The sequence below is a fragment of the Arvicanthis niloticus genome, chromosome 10, assembly GCF_011762505.2.
Source record: "Arvicanthis niloticus isolate mArvNil1 chromosome 10, mArvNil1.pat.X, whole genome shotgun sequence".
In the NCBI taxonomy this organism is placed as follows: Eukaryota; Metazoa; Chordata; class Mammalia; order Rodentia; family Muridae; genus Arvicanthis; species Arvicanthis niloticus.
In genome coordinates, this window is record NC_047667.1 from 28,743,029 (window position 1) to 28,759,949 (window position 16,921).

The 16,921-nt window shown below is 35.7% G+C and overlaps 1 protein-coding gene across 4 annotated transcripts in view; it reads right to left on the reverse strand.

Moving 5' to 3' along the window:
- Positions 1-4,766: 4,766 nt before the first annotated feature.
- Positions 4,767-16,921, reverse strand: part of Cfh (complement factor H) — a 94,762-nt gene continuing 82,607 nt past the window's right edge. For all 4 annotated transcript variants that reach the window (XM_034512835.2, XM_034512834.2, XM_034512833.2 and 1 more), the window contains 2 exons: positions 6,043-6,225; positions 4,767-5,517 (listed from right to left, as the gene is read on the reverse strand). In XM_034512835.2, the coding sequence (XP_034368726.1) occupies positions 5,321-5,517; positions 6,043-6,225 (380 nt within the window). In that variant the 3' untranslated portion in view covers positions 4,767-5,320. The remainder of the gene's footprint in view (positions 5,518-6,042; positions 6,226-16,921) is intronic.

Sequence of the window (16,921 nt, forward strand, 5' to 3'; positions counted from 1 at the left end):
TCCTGCAGTGTACTCCTTTTGGGTGCATTTGCTTCTTTTGGTTCTAGACCTTTCAAATGTGCCATCAAGCTGCTAGGGTGTTCTCTCTCCAGTTTTCTTTTTGTACAAACTTAGAATTATGAATTTTTCTCGTAGCACTGCTTTCATTGTGTGCCACAAGTTTTGGTATGGTGTGTCCTCATTTTCATTAAATTGTAAAAAGTCTTTAATTTATTTTTATATTTCTTCCCTGACCAAGTTATCATTGCATAGAGCATTATTCAGTTTCCATATGTATGTGAGCTTTCCATTTATTTTATCATTATTGAACAGTATCCTTAGTCCATAGTGATCTGATAGGATGCATGGGATTATTTCAATTTTCTTTTAGCTGTTGAGGCCTGTTTTGTGATTAATTAAATGGTCAGTTTTTGAGAAGGTATCATGAGGTGCTTAGAAGAAGGTATATTTTTTGATTTTGGATGAATTGTTTTATAAATACCTGCTAAATCCATTTAGTTTATAACTTTTCTTAGTTTCACTGTGTCTCTGTTTATTTTCTGATTATATAATCTGTTCATTGATGAAAGTGAAGTGTTGAAGCCCCCTACCATAATTGTGTGAGGAGCAATGTGTGCTTTGAGCTTTAGTAAAGTTTCTTTTATGAATGTGGGTGCCCTGGCATTTGGTGCATAGATGATCAGAATTGAGAGTTCATCTTGGTTGATTTTTCTTTTGCTGAATATGGAATATACATTCTCATATTTCTTGTTAACTTCTGGTTGAAAGTCAATTTTATTTGATATTAGAATGGCTATTTCAGTTTGTTTCTTGGGACCATTTGCTTGAAAAATTGTTTTCCACCTTTTATTCTGAGGTAGTGTCTGTCTTTCTCACTGAGGTGCATTTCCTGTATGCAGCAAAATGATGGGTCCCATTTAAGTATCCAGTCCTTTAGTTTATGTCTTTTCATTGGGGAACTGAGTCCATTGATACTAAGAGGTATTAAGAAGTGACTGTTGCTTCCTGTTAATTTTGTTATTAGAAACGAAGTTATGTTTGTGTGGCTATCTTTATTTGGACATGCTGGAAGATTTCTTTCTTGCTTTTTCTAGGGTATAATTACCTTCCTTGTGTTGTTAGTTTCCCTCTTTTATCCTTTGTAGGGATGGATTTGTGGAAAGATATTGTGTAAATTTGGTTTTGTCATGGAATATCTTGGTTTTTCCATTTATAGTAATTGAGAGTTTTGCTGAATGTAGTAGCCTATGCTGGCATTTGTGTTCTTTTAGGGTCTGTATGATATCTGTTCATGATCTTCTGGCTTTTATAGTCTCTGGTGAGAAGTCTGTTGTAATTCTTATAGGTGTGCCTTCGTAAGTTAATTGACCTTTCCCCTTACTGCTTTTAATATTCTTTCTTTTGTGCATTTGGTGTTTTGATTATTATGTGACTGGCTAATTTCTTTTCTGATCTAGTCTATTTGCACTTCTGTAGGCTTCTTGGATGTTCACAGGTATCTCTTTATTTAGGTTAGGGAAGTTTTCTTCTATAGTTTTGTGTGTGTGTGTGTGTGTGTGTGTGTGTGTGTGTGTGTGTAGCAATGTGTGCTTTGAGCTTTAGTAAAGTTTCTTTTATGAATGTGGGTGCCCTGGCATTTGGTGCATAGATGTTCAGAATTGAGAGTTCATCTTGGTTGATTTTTTTTTTATTTTTCTTTTGCTGAGTATGGAATGTACATTCTCATATTTCATTTATTGGTCCTTTAAGATGAGAATCTTCATTTTCTTCTAAACCTATTATCTTTAGGTTTGATCTTCTCATTATTTCCTCGATTTTCTGGATGTTTGGGTTAGTTTTTTGCATTTTGCATTTTCTTTGACAGTTGTGTCAATGTTTCCTATGTTATCTTTTGCACCTGATATTCTCTCCTATTTCTTGTATTCTGTTTGTGATGCTTGTGTCTATGACTCCTGATCTCTTTCCTAGTTTTTTTTCCTCCTGGGTATTCCCCATTTTTGATTTCTTTGTTGTTTCTACTTCTGTTTTTATGTCCTGAATTGTTTTGTTAAATTCCTTCACCTGTTTGGTTGTATTTTCTTGTACCTCTTTAAGGGATTTTTGTGTTTCCTCTTTAAGGGCTTTTACTTGTTTACATGTGTTCTGTATTTCTTTGAGGGAGTTATTTCCCTCCCTCTTTAAGTCTTTTATCATTCTCATGAGAAGTGACTTTAAATCTGAATCTTGCTTTTCTGGTGTCATGGTATATTCAGGACTTGCTATGGTGGGAGAACTCAGTTCTCATGATGGCAAGTAACCTTGGTTTCTGTTGCTTATGTTATTGTGCTTTCCTTTCGACTTCTGTTTATTTATAGTGCTACCTTCACTCATTGTCTCTGGATTCAAGTCTGGCTGTCCTATTATCTTGGTTGTGTCAGAACTCCTCAGAGTCACACTGTCTCTGTAATCCTGTGATCCTAAGATCTCATTTGTTATAGCTCCTGTGTGTCAAGCTGTTTCTGGAATCCTGAAATCCTGGTGTGCACAAGCTCCTGAGATCCTGTGATTCTGTTATCCTATGTTAAAGGTGAAGGAGCAGACCATAAATGTCCACATGCACTGTCCTTGAGGGAGTTCCTGGGTCCCTGCAGATCCCCAATTATTCCCTGTTGAGGGAAGGAGGGCTATGGCCTACTCTCCTACACTCCTTGGCATTGCAGAGCACCTGGGAATTCTTCCTCCTTTTTATATTGGGGCGACTTGGTGCAGAGCTGATACCTTAGGACAGCTCCAGGTGAAGGAGTAGACCGGATGGGTCCCATGCCACTGGTCTTGAGGTAGTTTTGAGGTGTTGGTTTAAATCTATTTTAAATACATAATGGTCTATTAATCACATTCAGTAACAGAGGCTTTTTTAAATGCTGACTGGTTTCTTAGTCAAACAGAAACTATGGTGAATTGCTTTTTCTCATAATCAGACTGTCATTTTATATGAACACACACATGTGTGTATGTATATTTGTATATATTATATAATGTATATATGTATATAATAGCAATATATGTATATATAATATATATATATAGATGTGTATATGTATATGAACAAAAGTTCATATATAACTGAATAATTAATAATTCATTAGTATTTGCTGAATAAATATCACTTTTTCACTATCAAAAATTAATATGACAAGTTCATCCAATGTGAGTTAGAAACTCTTTAAAGATAATGAATAGCAACACTTTATTAACTATAAAGATAACTACAGATTTTATAAATTTGATTATATTTATTGTTATTTTGCTTTAGCATTTTGGGTACAGCTTATATATATATATATGTTTCAATAGATAATGCTCACATAGACTCATGTGCTTGAATGCCTGTTCATAGAACGAGACACTATAACGAGGTGTAGGTTAGTGAATATAGATAGTTTCATGTTGGATGAAGTCTGTCACTGTGGGGGCAGTGTTTGAGTTTACCTATGCTCAAGTGATGTTCAGTGTGGCACATGGCCTTTTGCAGCTTATGGATCAATATGTAGAATCTTCAGTTTTTTTGCCAGCAGCATGTCTACATAAACACTGCCATACTTTCCACCATGATGATAATTGACTAAATATGTTAACTTGTAAGCTAAACACAGTTAAATGTCATTATGCATTTGAGTTGCCTTGGTTAATATGTCTCTTCAAAACAACAACAACTGGCATATATAGCTTGATCAGGCTAACCCTTCTGGTACTGGGAATACTTTTATTCCTGCCCATTGTGTTAAAGCTTGTCTCTAACTACATCAATATGCTGGCAGCCAAAGTACATGACTTGAAACTGATAATGGACCCCCAGAAAGAGTTCTTAATTTAAGAGGCTGGCAAGCCAAAGATGGGTACAATTCTGCACAGAGCCTCACCAACCTAAAACAGAAGTATATTGATTTTGATAATGCATATTTCACGATGGGTAAGGAAGGCTTTTTTTTTTCTTGTCAGAAGGACCTAAGACAAGCTTAGTCTGGTTTGTGAAATAAAAGGGGGAGATGAGGAGAGCTTTTGGGGCTGCCTAGCAGGAATCTGTCATTGGCCAAGGACAAGGAAATGGTCTGCTTGGAAGGAATCTGACATAGGCCAAAGACAAGGGAACAGACTGCAGGCAGAAATCTGACATTGGGCTGGAAAAAATAAGTAATTTCAGGCAGAAATCTAATCCTAGGCTAGAACAAAGAAGAAATTAAAGGCAGGAATCTAATCAGGCTAGAACAAAGAAGTAAGTATAGCAGAAATCTAAATCTTAAGCTAGAACAAAGAAGTAGGCTTTAGGCATGAAAATGTTTTTGGACTAGGGTAGGGAAATATGCTCAGATATTTTGATCATCCTGATATACCCTTAGAAATAGGGATCAAAGGAATGATCACAGGACTCTGTTTATTGTCATGCATGTTCTTTGATTATCTGAGTTATCTGAGTTTATTGTCTTACTTGTTCCTGGACTATTTGCATCTATTGTATTGCTAGTTCTTCAACCTAGAACTGACCTTAATACTTGCATGTAATTTAAACAGTATAAAGGCAAAAATGAGGAGGAGAGATGGGCTAGGGGATTAATAGGTCAGGGGAATTGGGAAGGGGGATGGCATCTGAAATATAAACAAATAAAATATTGAATTAAAAAATAACAAGAAAAAACCTACGATAATGCTCATTTTCTATTCATAAGTGATACCAAATATTTATAGGATTTAATGTCAATATTATTACAATGATAGAATCATACACCTAGTGAAATTTTTAATTCCTTTATATAATTGTTTGAATATTTCATTACTACAATGTACAAAATATTAGAAGTTCATATGCAAGAACTTACTTAGGTTATTGATACAGAACACATATATAGTAATTAATTACATGCATTAGTGATATTATAAATGATAGTTTTGTTGTTATGAGTTTGGGAAATCATGCTAAGATGAGTCAATATGTCTTCCACTCACTGTGAATCAGAACTTTACATCAAAGGATATTCAGAAAAAAACTGAAAAGTTCTGAACAGAAACAGACATTGAAGAACTTACATTTATTTTCCTGCTTTGATATAGTTTGTCCTTGAATATATATTTTGGATTTGGAGATTTGAATGCACTGCTCTTTCATTGTGGCAACATTCTCTAAGGTTACAAATTAAACACCATATAACAAAAATATATATATACTTATTGGAAGAAATTAGCTAAACAATATCACAAATGAAAATTGACACTGTATTAGTAATATGCATGTGCATTTTTAAACAAAGGTTCATACATAAGATTTACTAATAATTGTACTGTGATTTTATTCACAAGTAGGATAATTGATGTGACCATCAGTGCACTTTGTACGAAATGGAGCAGATCCTCTTTTTCTCCTGTATCCAGGTTTACACATAAATTCAATATCCTCCCCTGATTTGGAATAAATCTTTTGATTTTCTATCCATCTTGGAACTAGGTTATGTCTTTCCATAATATCTTCTGATATTACACATGCAACTGAAAAAAATTACCAAAGTTCATTAAGATTTAATTCATAAATCTACAAAAATCACCCCCTTTTATAAACAATTTCCATTTTTTCTGAGAATTAACTATCAATACAATGTCATTATCAGTAACTTCAAAATTAATTCAGCTATTAATTTATCAACAGAAGTAGTAAGTGTTTGTTTTGTTTTGGTTTGGTTTGGTTTGGTTTTTTGCGATGGTCATAGTGCCTCTTTATAGCAATAGAACACTGACTGAGAAAACAGGTATAAAATATCATGATGGCTCCCAGTTTGGTGGACATTAATACGAAGTAGTAAAAACCTAATTATAAATAAAAGCATGCACAATATTATTTGACAGGTGTTTTTTATGAAAAGTATCTAATAATCATGATTTTAATCACATGCTTATGTTTGGCACTGAAGCACAAACAAAACAGTACTTGTATTTTGTGAGTGTTCTAGTATGAACAGAATAATATCCATGATATAATAAAGAATCTCCTATAATCTATGAAAATAAGGTACTTACGTAAACAGGTTGGTGGCTCAGACCACTTTCCATTTCTACATGTTACTGTCTTCTTTCCTTTAAGTTGATAATAGTTCTGGCACTGATATTCAACTGATGACAATGGTGCATATACTGGTAATGACAAGGAGGTGATGTCTCCATTGTCAATAGGTGGAGGAGGCCCACATTTCCCTGTTGAGTCTAAGGAGGCAATATTTGAATGTTTGAGCATCAAGTCAAATTGCAAGCTCAAGCAGAACCAAAAAGAATACAGTATGAAACAAGACTTTAGTGATTTCTGGCTAAATAAATGATTACTTTAAGAAAGATTAATCATATGAGAGTTACAAATTTGTTCTGCCTTCTCACCTAAAGCACTTACTTAACTACAGCAAACATGTAGGTTCTGATCTTTGAGTATTAGTGGATATCTTAACAGCTTCTAACCACACAGATGCCAATGTAGATAGGCAACTTTAAAAAAAAATCAATAGTATATGACCCTATATATTCCCACTGTTTTAAAAATATATTTGTAAATAAACTTTAAAGCTTATAATGTTACAGAAGGTTTATGAGGCTTTCTGGGTTTCTGATAGTGTCAAAATAAGCATAGCCATCTATATGTTATACTTTTGCTAAGTATATCTGAAATGCTTGGACATAATATTTTTAGTAGACATTATATGCAGAGAAGGTTCTAGCTAAGGTATTCAGAACTCATCTAACTACCTAATATTTTGCTATGTGTCTTTCTTTTGGACTACTGCTTATTCTTGTGAGGACACAGGGAAAGTCTGATATCAAAAGTACTAACTCTGTACAATAAGATCTCAAAAGGAGAATCATGAAATTGAACAAAACTCAAATGCTTTTTAGGTAAAATCAAAACATTCAAGATTCAAACAAAATTAATATTTTAGAGTGAACAAAAATGAAAACATAATGGCCAAAATGCATGAAAGTGCATATTCAAGAACTGAGTAAACTCAAATAGGACAAGTCCCATGAAACTCCTGGAGATCCATCTATTGAAACTGCTTAAAGAAAATATCTTGGAAAAATCAGTAGGAAGTCATCAGCAACCACACTGGACCAAGTTCCCAAAGAAAGTGACTCCTATCTACCACCATGAAGACCATAGGAAGTAAAAGAAAATGAATGTGAGCTTTAAGTTCTATATGCTGTGGTGGTAGCTGTTTGCATAAAGACATTAATGTAGACATTATCCAGTAAAGGAAGATAAAGGGGATTTATATCCAGCAGAGATATCTTCCTAAAAAGTAACTACCAGAATTCATTACATAAATAAAAATAGAAATTAAGAGTAGGAGAAATTTAACTGTAAAATTAGGGGTATATAGTAGATGATTTTGTACTGATAAATTATGTTTGTGTTTCAAGTGAAACCTAGCATTTAAGAATGGTGTTAAAAAGTAATCATAGGAAGTAGAGGGAGGAATTGACATGAATGGGAGATGGGAGGAGGAGGGAAAAGAACAAGAGCAGGATCAGATATTGGGGGAGACATGACAGAATCCTGGAGGAGATGTATAAAAAAATCCTACAAGAATGTATAAAAAATGCACCAGTATTGGTTGAGGGAATTGGTAATATCTAGAAAGTCCCAGACAGCAAGGATATGAAAGGCTCTCAAAATCCAATGGGGTTAAGCTTAGCTAAAATGTCTAACAGTGAAGACATAAAACCTGAAGAGACCACCAGTAGGTAGAGATGGCCCCCAGTTGAGGAAAGTGATCAACCCCTCATCTTTTTTTTTTTGAGTCGCAATTTTTTTATTAGATATTTTATTAACACTTCAGATGACATCCCCTTTCCCCATTCCTCTCCACCTCCCTTAGGAAACCCCTATCCCATGCCCCCTTTTCCTTTTTGCATTTATACATTTTTTAAAATAATGTTAATCATAGGCTTTATAAGTTTGGAATTGTTCAATCAGAGGTGTAACCCACTGACCAACCTACATATAACAACTATCTTTGACTGGTGGAGATACTTGAACCTCTGCCTCCCTGTCTCCCCCCTCTTTCTCTCTTTCTTCACCTAGCTTCTCCTCTCTTTCTTCTTCTCCTCTTCTTACTCCTTTTCTTCCTCTCAGTACTCCTCCTACCTTAGCTCCTCGTACACATCACCCTTCCTGTTAAAATGAAACTTTTCTCTGAAAATACAATTAGAGCATAATTATGCCAATTTGTACCAGTGAGGTAAAGGATAGTCCTAATACCCAGTCCATCCTTTTGTTGACTAACCATCTCCTCTGTCATCTATTCTAACTAAAACATTTAGTTCTGAACCTGGCTTTAGGATGAATGTCAGCTAACAACCATCCACTCAAACTTTTCTATTAAGGTCAATAGCTATATGTTTTCAACCCCAGCAGAAATCCAGAATGACTGAGTTAACTATAATTGTGGGAAGCACAAATCATAGTTTCTAAAACTTAGCCAATTTATAGAGACCTCTGAACACCTGGACACTTGCTCTACTTCAAAACGTTGGAGCTTCTGTTCTTCTGCCTTCTGGCCCAGGATCATCTGACAGACCTTAGTGCTGCAGAATTATTAAGGGCTGATTACTCTGTCTAGGCAGATATAATCAGTCAACTATTCTGCAAGTGTGTCCTTTTCTGGACAGTAATTTGTCTGTAGAAGGAAAGTGGCAATTCTTGCCTAGTGGCTGTCTCACCACAACTGGAGTAACTCCAAGGATGCTCAATTTCTTCTTAGAATTCAATATAGGAAGCTGTCCGGAGCAGACAGTTCTCTAATTAAAATGAACATTAATACTGAAATGTTAGTCATGTCAATTCTAAGGATATCTGATGTTTTGAAAACCAGCTATCCATGTAAGGTAATCTGGACTGTTGCCTGTTAAGTCCACTCAGCTATTTCTAAATAAAACATAGAGAACACCCTTATAATAAACTCCAAGTCATGAATTTGCTATAGTCCCTTAACTCACAGGCTGACCATCTCAAATCAGTTAAAAAAGTTAAAGAAGGACTGGGTCTAAGCTTTGTATTCCTAAATGTGTTATACTGGTATAATGCCTATGAGAGTAACAATATTCATCTCACTTTTATATCAATAAGAAGTTCATACCAATGAAAACCTTAAATTTGAAATCAAAGTAAATTTGTGCCATACCACTCCTGGGCATATACCCAGAAAATGCCCCAACAAATAACAAAGACATATGCTCCACTATGTTCATAGCAGCCTTATTTATAATAGCCAGAAGCTGGAATGAACCCAGATGCCCTTCAACAGAGGAATGGATACAAAAAATGTGGAATATTACTCAGCTATTAAAAATAATGAATTTGGGAAATTCTTAGGTAAATGGATGGAACTAGAAAATATCATCCTGAGTGAGGTAACCCAATCACAAAAGAACACACATGGTATTTACTCACTGATAAGCGGAGATTAGCCCAAAAATCTGAAACAACAAAGATTCAACTACCAGATGACATGAAGCTCATGAAGAAGAAAGAACAAGTGAGGATGCCTAGGTCTTTCTTAGAAGGAGTAACTAAATACCCAAGGGAGCAAATATGGAGACAAAGTGTGGGACAGAATCTGAAGGGGAGATTGCAGGGACACCATTCCATCTGGGTATTCATTCCATGGGCAGTCACCAAAAATAGACGATGATAGGGATGTCAGGATGGGAAAGCTGACAGCAGCCTGATAAGGCTGTCTCCTTAGAGGTCCCCCAGAGTCTGACATACCCAGAGACAGATACCCAAGCTATCCATTAATCTGATCAAAGGTTCCCAATGGAGGAGTTAGAGAGTAAATTGAAGGAACCTTAAGGGCTGGTGGCCCCATGAGGAGAGCAACAATACTAACCAGCCAGAGCTCCCCAGGGTCTAAACCACCAGCCTAGGAGCACATATGAAGAGACACATGACTCCAGCTGTATATGTAGGGGAGGATGCCCTTGTTGGGCATAGGTGGGAGACAAGATCATTGATACCCTGAAGGCTGAGCACTGAGGGGGGGTTCTGAGGGTGGGGAGGGAGGCTGAGGGTAGGTGGGTAAACACCTTCATAGAGGCAGGAGGAGGGGGGATGGGATAAGGGGTTCCTGGGTGGTGGGGGAAATATGGTAAGGGGATAAAATTTGAAATGTAAATATTATATCCAATAGAAGAGAGGAAAAAATAGAAAAGTGGTTAGAACCAACATTCTTAATAAAATGTCAGCCCTCTTTAAAAAAATTTTTTTGAGAAATGTATATTACAGAATGATCAGCCTTGGTGTATCTACTCAACAAGCAAGCTGGGCAGACCTGCTCAAACCTCTGAGGTCCGGGAATTCCATCTGGAGGCAGTGAAGACACAGCATCAGAGGATTGTCAATTTGCTCTCCCCCCCCCCCACTCCTCTTCTAATATCTCAATGCCCATAATCAGCTTGAAGAAGCTAATGATGAGTCATCGCCCCTCTTCCCTGGGCTTGGGGACTAAGGTGGTAAATGTTGGGCTGTCTCTCTAGGTAAAAGTAGTGATTTTGTCGGAATAGAGAGGATTAGCTAAGGTTTATTGCATAGCCATAACCTATTAGTAGAAATCTGTATAATTAATATCAAGATGAAGATATGAATTCTTAAATGGCACCAATTTACTTTGTTTACAAATTTTAAGGTTTTCATTGGCATGAGCTTCTTAGTGATATAAGAGTGAGATGAATATTGTTACTCTCAACTCCTCATCTTAAAAATGTTTGATTAAGAATTGTTCCTGTCTAAAAAAAAAATGCAGATACAAAAATAGAACAGAGCTTAAAGGGAAGCCCATCCAGTGACCCTCCCAACTTGGAATTCATCTCATGCACAGGCACCAAACCTTGAAAAAATTAGTGATGCCAGGTTGTGCTTGCAGACAGAAGCCTAGCATGGATGTCTCTTGAGAGGCTCTGACTGAAGCAGATGAAGATATTTACAGCCAACCACTGGAATGAGGTCTGGGATCTCTATGGAAGAGTTAAGGGAAGGATTGAAGGAGCTGAAGGGGATTGTGACTCCCCACAGGAAGAACAACAGTATAAACTAACCAGCACACCTCAGAGCTACCTGAGACTAAGTCACCAAAGAAAGAGCATAAATGGACTGGTCCATAACCTCTGGTATTTATGTTTCAGAGGACTGCCTTGTCTGACCTCGATAGGAAAGGATCAGCCAAACTCTGTAGAAATTTGATGTGCAAAGGAAGAGAGATGCTGGTAGCAGTGAGGTATTGATAGGAGGAAGGGTGGGGAAGCACCCTCTCAGAAGCAAAGGGGAGAGGTGATGGAGTGAATAATTTGGGGATGGGGGTAGGGGAGCGGCCAGCATTAGAAATTTAAATAAATAAAATAATAAAAAAAGAAAAATATGATGAATAATGCTGAAAAGCAAAAAAAAAAAAAAAAAAAAGAAGAAGAAGATTTATTCAAAGGGTAATACTAGGAAGAAAAGTAAATAATGAATCAAGGACTCAAAAAAAAAAGGATTTTATTTAATATATGTGACAGAAATCGATGAAGGAATCCTTAAGGAAAACATAGGAAATAGGAAACATAATAGGATTTTGTGGTAAGTTCAGATTCTACTTACTTATTAGAATATAAATATGTTAGCATTAATCAATAATGATACAAACACATAAGATGACTTCAGTAACAGATGATTAGGAAACTATAAGAGATAGCATACTCAGATTGTGTATTTAAAAATAATAATAAAATGAATGACACCATTAAATTCTCCAAAACAAGGTAAAAAAGAGAAATAAGACCTGACTAGTTTGGCCACTATTCTGAAGACATCACAGACTATAGGTCTTGTAGGAGTTCTGCTGCATGGAGGGCAATAGGTAACAGACACTCCCAAACATTTGCAGCAGCTGGTAACCCCGAAGATTCCAGTAGACTCAGGACCCATCACCTCCAAGCCCTCATGCCACCAAATTCCATGTTCCTTGTAGCCTGCACCTTCTGCTGGGGCAGATCACCAGCTTGTGTGCTCCTCTGAAGACCCCACAGGCTGAAGGCCTCCCAGGAAAGCCTCTATAACCAGATCAACAGGTCATCAGCATACATGTCCCTATGAAGACCTCACTTGCTGAAGGCTTCACAAGAGGTCAGATACAGACAGGGCCTACCACGATGCTTGCAGCAACCCAGGGACACAAGAGGCAGGATGAAGACAAAGACACCTAGGAAAGCTAATACCAGAGAAAATCAGATTGCTAGAGGCAAGCACAAGACCATAAGCAACAGAAACCAATATATGTTGGAATCATCAGAACCAGTTCTTCCACCACAAGAAGCCCTGCGTTCACCATCACACCTAAAAATCAGGAAGCTGATTTAAAATTTTATCTCATGAAGATAATTCTTTCATGATAAATAGATTCCTTTAAAGAGGACATATATAAGTCCTCCTTAAAATAAACACAGGAAAAAACAGGTAAACAGGTAGAAGCCTTTGGAGAGGAAACACATAAATCCCTTAAAGAAACACAGGAAAAAACAATCAAACTGGTAAAGGAATTGAACAAAGTGGTCCAAGATGTAAAAGTGGAAAGATAAACAATAAAGAAAACACAAATAAAGGTAACACTTGAACTGGAAAACCTAGGAAAGAGGTCAGAAATTACAGATGAAATCATCACCAACAGAATACAAGAGATAGAAGAAAGAATCTCAGGTGTAGAAGATATCTTAGAATATATTGACACACCTGTCAAAGAAAATACTAAACATAAAATAACTCCTAACCCAAAACATCCAGGAATTCCAGGACACAATGAAAAGACCAAATCTAAGAATAATAAAACTAGAGAAGATCAAAGATTCCCAGCACAAAGAACCGGAAAACATTTTCAACAAAATCAGAGAAGAAAACTTCCCCAACTTAAAGAAAGAGATGACCATAAATGTGCAAGAAGCCTGTAGAACACCAAATAGATTGGACCAGGAAAAATACTCTCATTACATAATAATCCAAATACTTTTTTTCACTTTTTTAAACTGGATATTTTATTCATTTATTTTTCATATGCCTTCTCCTTTCCCCATTTCCCCTCCCTAGAAAACACCTATCCCATCTCCCCTTCTCCTTTTAATTACCTGCAAGTCTTAAGGTCAATTTTAGGTTGAGGAATTAGCAATATAATAGATGCAAATATTCAAAGAAAAAGCAAAGCAATAAACAAAGTTCTGTGAACACTCCTGTGATCACTGTTTCTAAGAACTTCTCATGATGATCAAAATGCACAGAACTAAGAAAGAATATTAAAAGCTGTAAGGAAAAAAATCCCAAGTAACATACAAAGGCAGACTGATCAGAATTACACCTGAATCTCAAAAATGACACCAAAAGCCTGGAAAGCCTGGATAGAGGTCACACCAATCCTAAGAGAAAACAAATACCAGCCCAGGGTACTATACTCAGCAAAATTCCAAATCAACATAGATGGAAAAAAATGTTCTAAGACAAAACCAAATTCAAGCAATATTTATCTACCAATCCAGCACTATGTAGAGTTTAACAAGAAAAATCTAACACAAGGAGGTTACCTACATAAAAGAAAAAGCAAGATATTAATCATCTCACAACAAAGCAAAAAGGAGAGAATCACATGCACATAATGCCACCTACAACAACAAATATAACAGAAACTAACAATCATCTGATTTAATATCTCTCAATACCAATGTACTCAATTTCCCAATAAAAAGATATAAGCTAACAGACTGGATACAGAAACATGATCCAGAATTTGGGTGCATACAAGAAAGACACCTCAATAACAACAAAGACAGAAACTACCACAGAGTAAAAGACTGAAAGGAAGTTTTCAAGCAATGGTCCCAAGAAACAAGCAGGAATTGCCATCAACTATCTAATAAAATAGACTTTCAGTCTAAAAGTTATCAAGCAAACTGGGAAAGGATACTTCATGTTTATGAAAGAAAAAAATCCATCAAGAGAAAGCGTTAATTCTGAACATCTATAACCCAAATGCAAGGGCACCCACATTCATAAAGGAAACTTTACTAAAGCTCAAAAAAGACATTGAACCTCACAATAATACTGGGAAACTTCTACTCCCCACTCTTATTAATGAACAGGTCATTTAAACAGAAACTAAACAGAAACACAGTGAAACTAATAGACTTTAGGAACCTAACAGGTTTAACAGATATCTACAGAACATTTTATCCTAAAAAAAAAGAATATACCCTCTTCTTAGCACCGCATGGTACCTATTCCAAAACTGACCATAAACTATCTAAACAGGTCAATATCCCATAAGAAAATAGAAAAAAATCATCAAAATTTCCCAACCAAAAAGAGCCCAGGGCCAGATGGCTTTAGTGCAGAATTCTACCAGATATTCAAAGAAGAGGTAATGCACACACTCTTCAAACTATTCCATAAAATAGAAAAAGAAAGAACACTACCTACCTAAATTATTCTATGAGGCCACTATTACTCTGATACCTAAACCACATAAAGACTCAAGAAAAAAAAGAGAACTTCAGACCAAATTTGCTAATAAATAGGAATGCAAAAATACTAAATAAAATTCTAGCAAACTAAATCCAAGAACACATTAAATCCATTATTACTACGATCAGGTAGACTTCATCCCAGGGATGCAAGGTTGGTTCAATATACAAAAATCCATTAACATAATCCACTATATAAACAAACTCAATGAGAAAAATCACATGGTCATCTCATTAGATGCTGATAAAGCATTTGACAAAATAAAACACTCTTTCATGTTAAAAGTATTGGAGAGATCAGGAATTCAACGCCCATAACTAAACATAATAAATGCAATATACAGCAAACCTTCAGGCAAAACCAAATTAAATGGAGAGATACTTGAAGCAATCCCTGTAATATCAGGGACAAGATAAGGATGACTACTCTTCCCATATCTACTCAATGTAGTACTAGAAGTTCTAGCTAGAGTAATAAGAAAACAAAAGGAGATCAAGAGGATACAAATTGGCAAGGAAGAATTAAAGGTATCACTATTTGGAGATGATACAGCAGTATATGTAAACAACCCCAAAAAATCTTGCCAGAGAACTTTTACAAATCACTTCACCAAATTGCCTGGATAAAAAATTAACTCAAATTATTCAGTAGCTATTCTCTATACAAATGGTAAATGGACTGAGAAAGCAATTAGGGAAACAACACCATAAACAATAGTGACAGATAATATAAAATATCTTGGTGTAACTCTAACAAAATAAGTGAAAGGACTGTATGAAAAGAACTTCAAGTCTTTCAAGAAAAAAATTGAAGAAGACCTCAGAATATGGAAAGATTTCCTATGCTCATTGACTGGCAAGATAAACTTAGTAAAAATTGCCATCCAAAAGCAATCTATAGATTCAAAGCAATCCCCATCAATATTCTAACACAATTCTTCAAAGACATGGAGATAGCAATTCTCAGTTGTGTCTATATAAACAAAACATTCAGAATAGTGAAAACAATTCTTAACAATAAAAGAACATCTGGGGGATTTACCATCTCTGACCTCAAGCTATACTACAAAGCAATAGTGCTAAAAACTGCTTGCCATTGATACAGAGACAGAAAGGTTGATAAGTGAAATAGAATTGAAGACTAAAATAAAACTGCTCACTTATGGACACTTGATTTTTGACAAAGAAGCTAAAAATATATATTGGAGCAAAAAGAAAACATCTTCAATAAATGGTGTTGGTCTAACTGGCAGTCTGTATGTAGAAAAATGAAATAGTTGCATATTTGTCAACTTGCACAAAGCTCCAGCAAGTCCAAGTGGATTAAGAACCTAAACATGAAACCAGACACACTGGATTTAATATAAGGGAAATTGGATAAGAGCCTTGTACTCATTGGCATAAAGAAAAAATTTCCTAAACAGAAATCCAATGGCTCAGGCTCTAAGATCAAGAATTGATGAATGGGACCTCATGAAACTGAAAAGCTTCTATATAGCAAAGGTTATTGTCAATAGGAACATCAACAACCTACAGATTGGTAAAAAAAAAAAATCTTCACTAACCACACATTCAATAAAGGGCTATTATATCCAAAATATATAAATAACTCCAGAATCTAACCACCAAGAAACCAAACAACCCAATCAAAAAATAGAATATAGAACTCAACAATAATATTAATCTCCAGTAACCCCACATTCAATAAAGGGTAATATCCAAAATATATAAAGAACTTTAGAAGCTAACCACCAAGAAACCAAACAACCCAATTTAAAAAATGGATCAAAAAAAAATCAAAAAAAATATTCACAAGACAGAAATCTTGAGGGGCCAAGAAGCACGTAAATAAATGTTCAAAGTCCTTAGTCATCAAGGAAATTCAAATCAAACCAAACCTGAGATTCTATCTAACACCAATAAGAATGGTGAAGATCAAAACCTCAGGTGACAGCACGTGTCAGCAAGGATGTGGAGAAAGAGGAACACTCCTCCATTGCTTGTGAAGTTGAAAACTGGTACAACCACTCTGGAACCAATCTGGAGATTCTTCTGAAAATTGGAAATAGATATACCTGAAGATACAGCTATATCACTCTTGGCATATTTCCAAAAAATGCCCTACCATGCCATGTGGGCACATGTTTCATTATGTTCATAGTGGCCTTACTTGTGATAGCCAGAAGTTGGAAACAACCCAGATGTCCCACAACAGAACAATAGACAGAGAAAAATATGGTTCATTTACACAATGGAATACTACTCAGCTATCAAGAACAAGGATATCCTGAGTTTGTAGGCAAATGCATAGAACTAGAAAATATCATCCTGCATGAAGTACTCAGATCCAAAAGGCAATGCATTGTATATACTC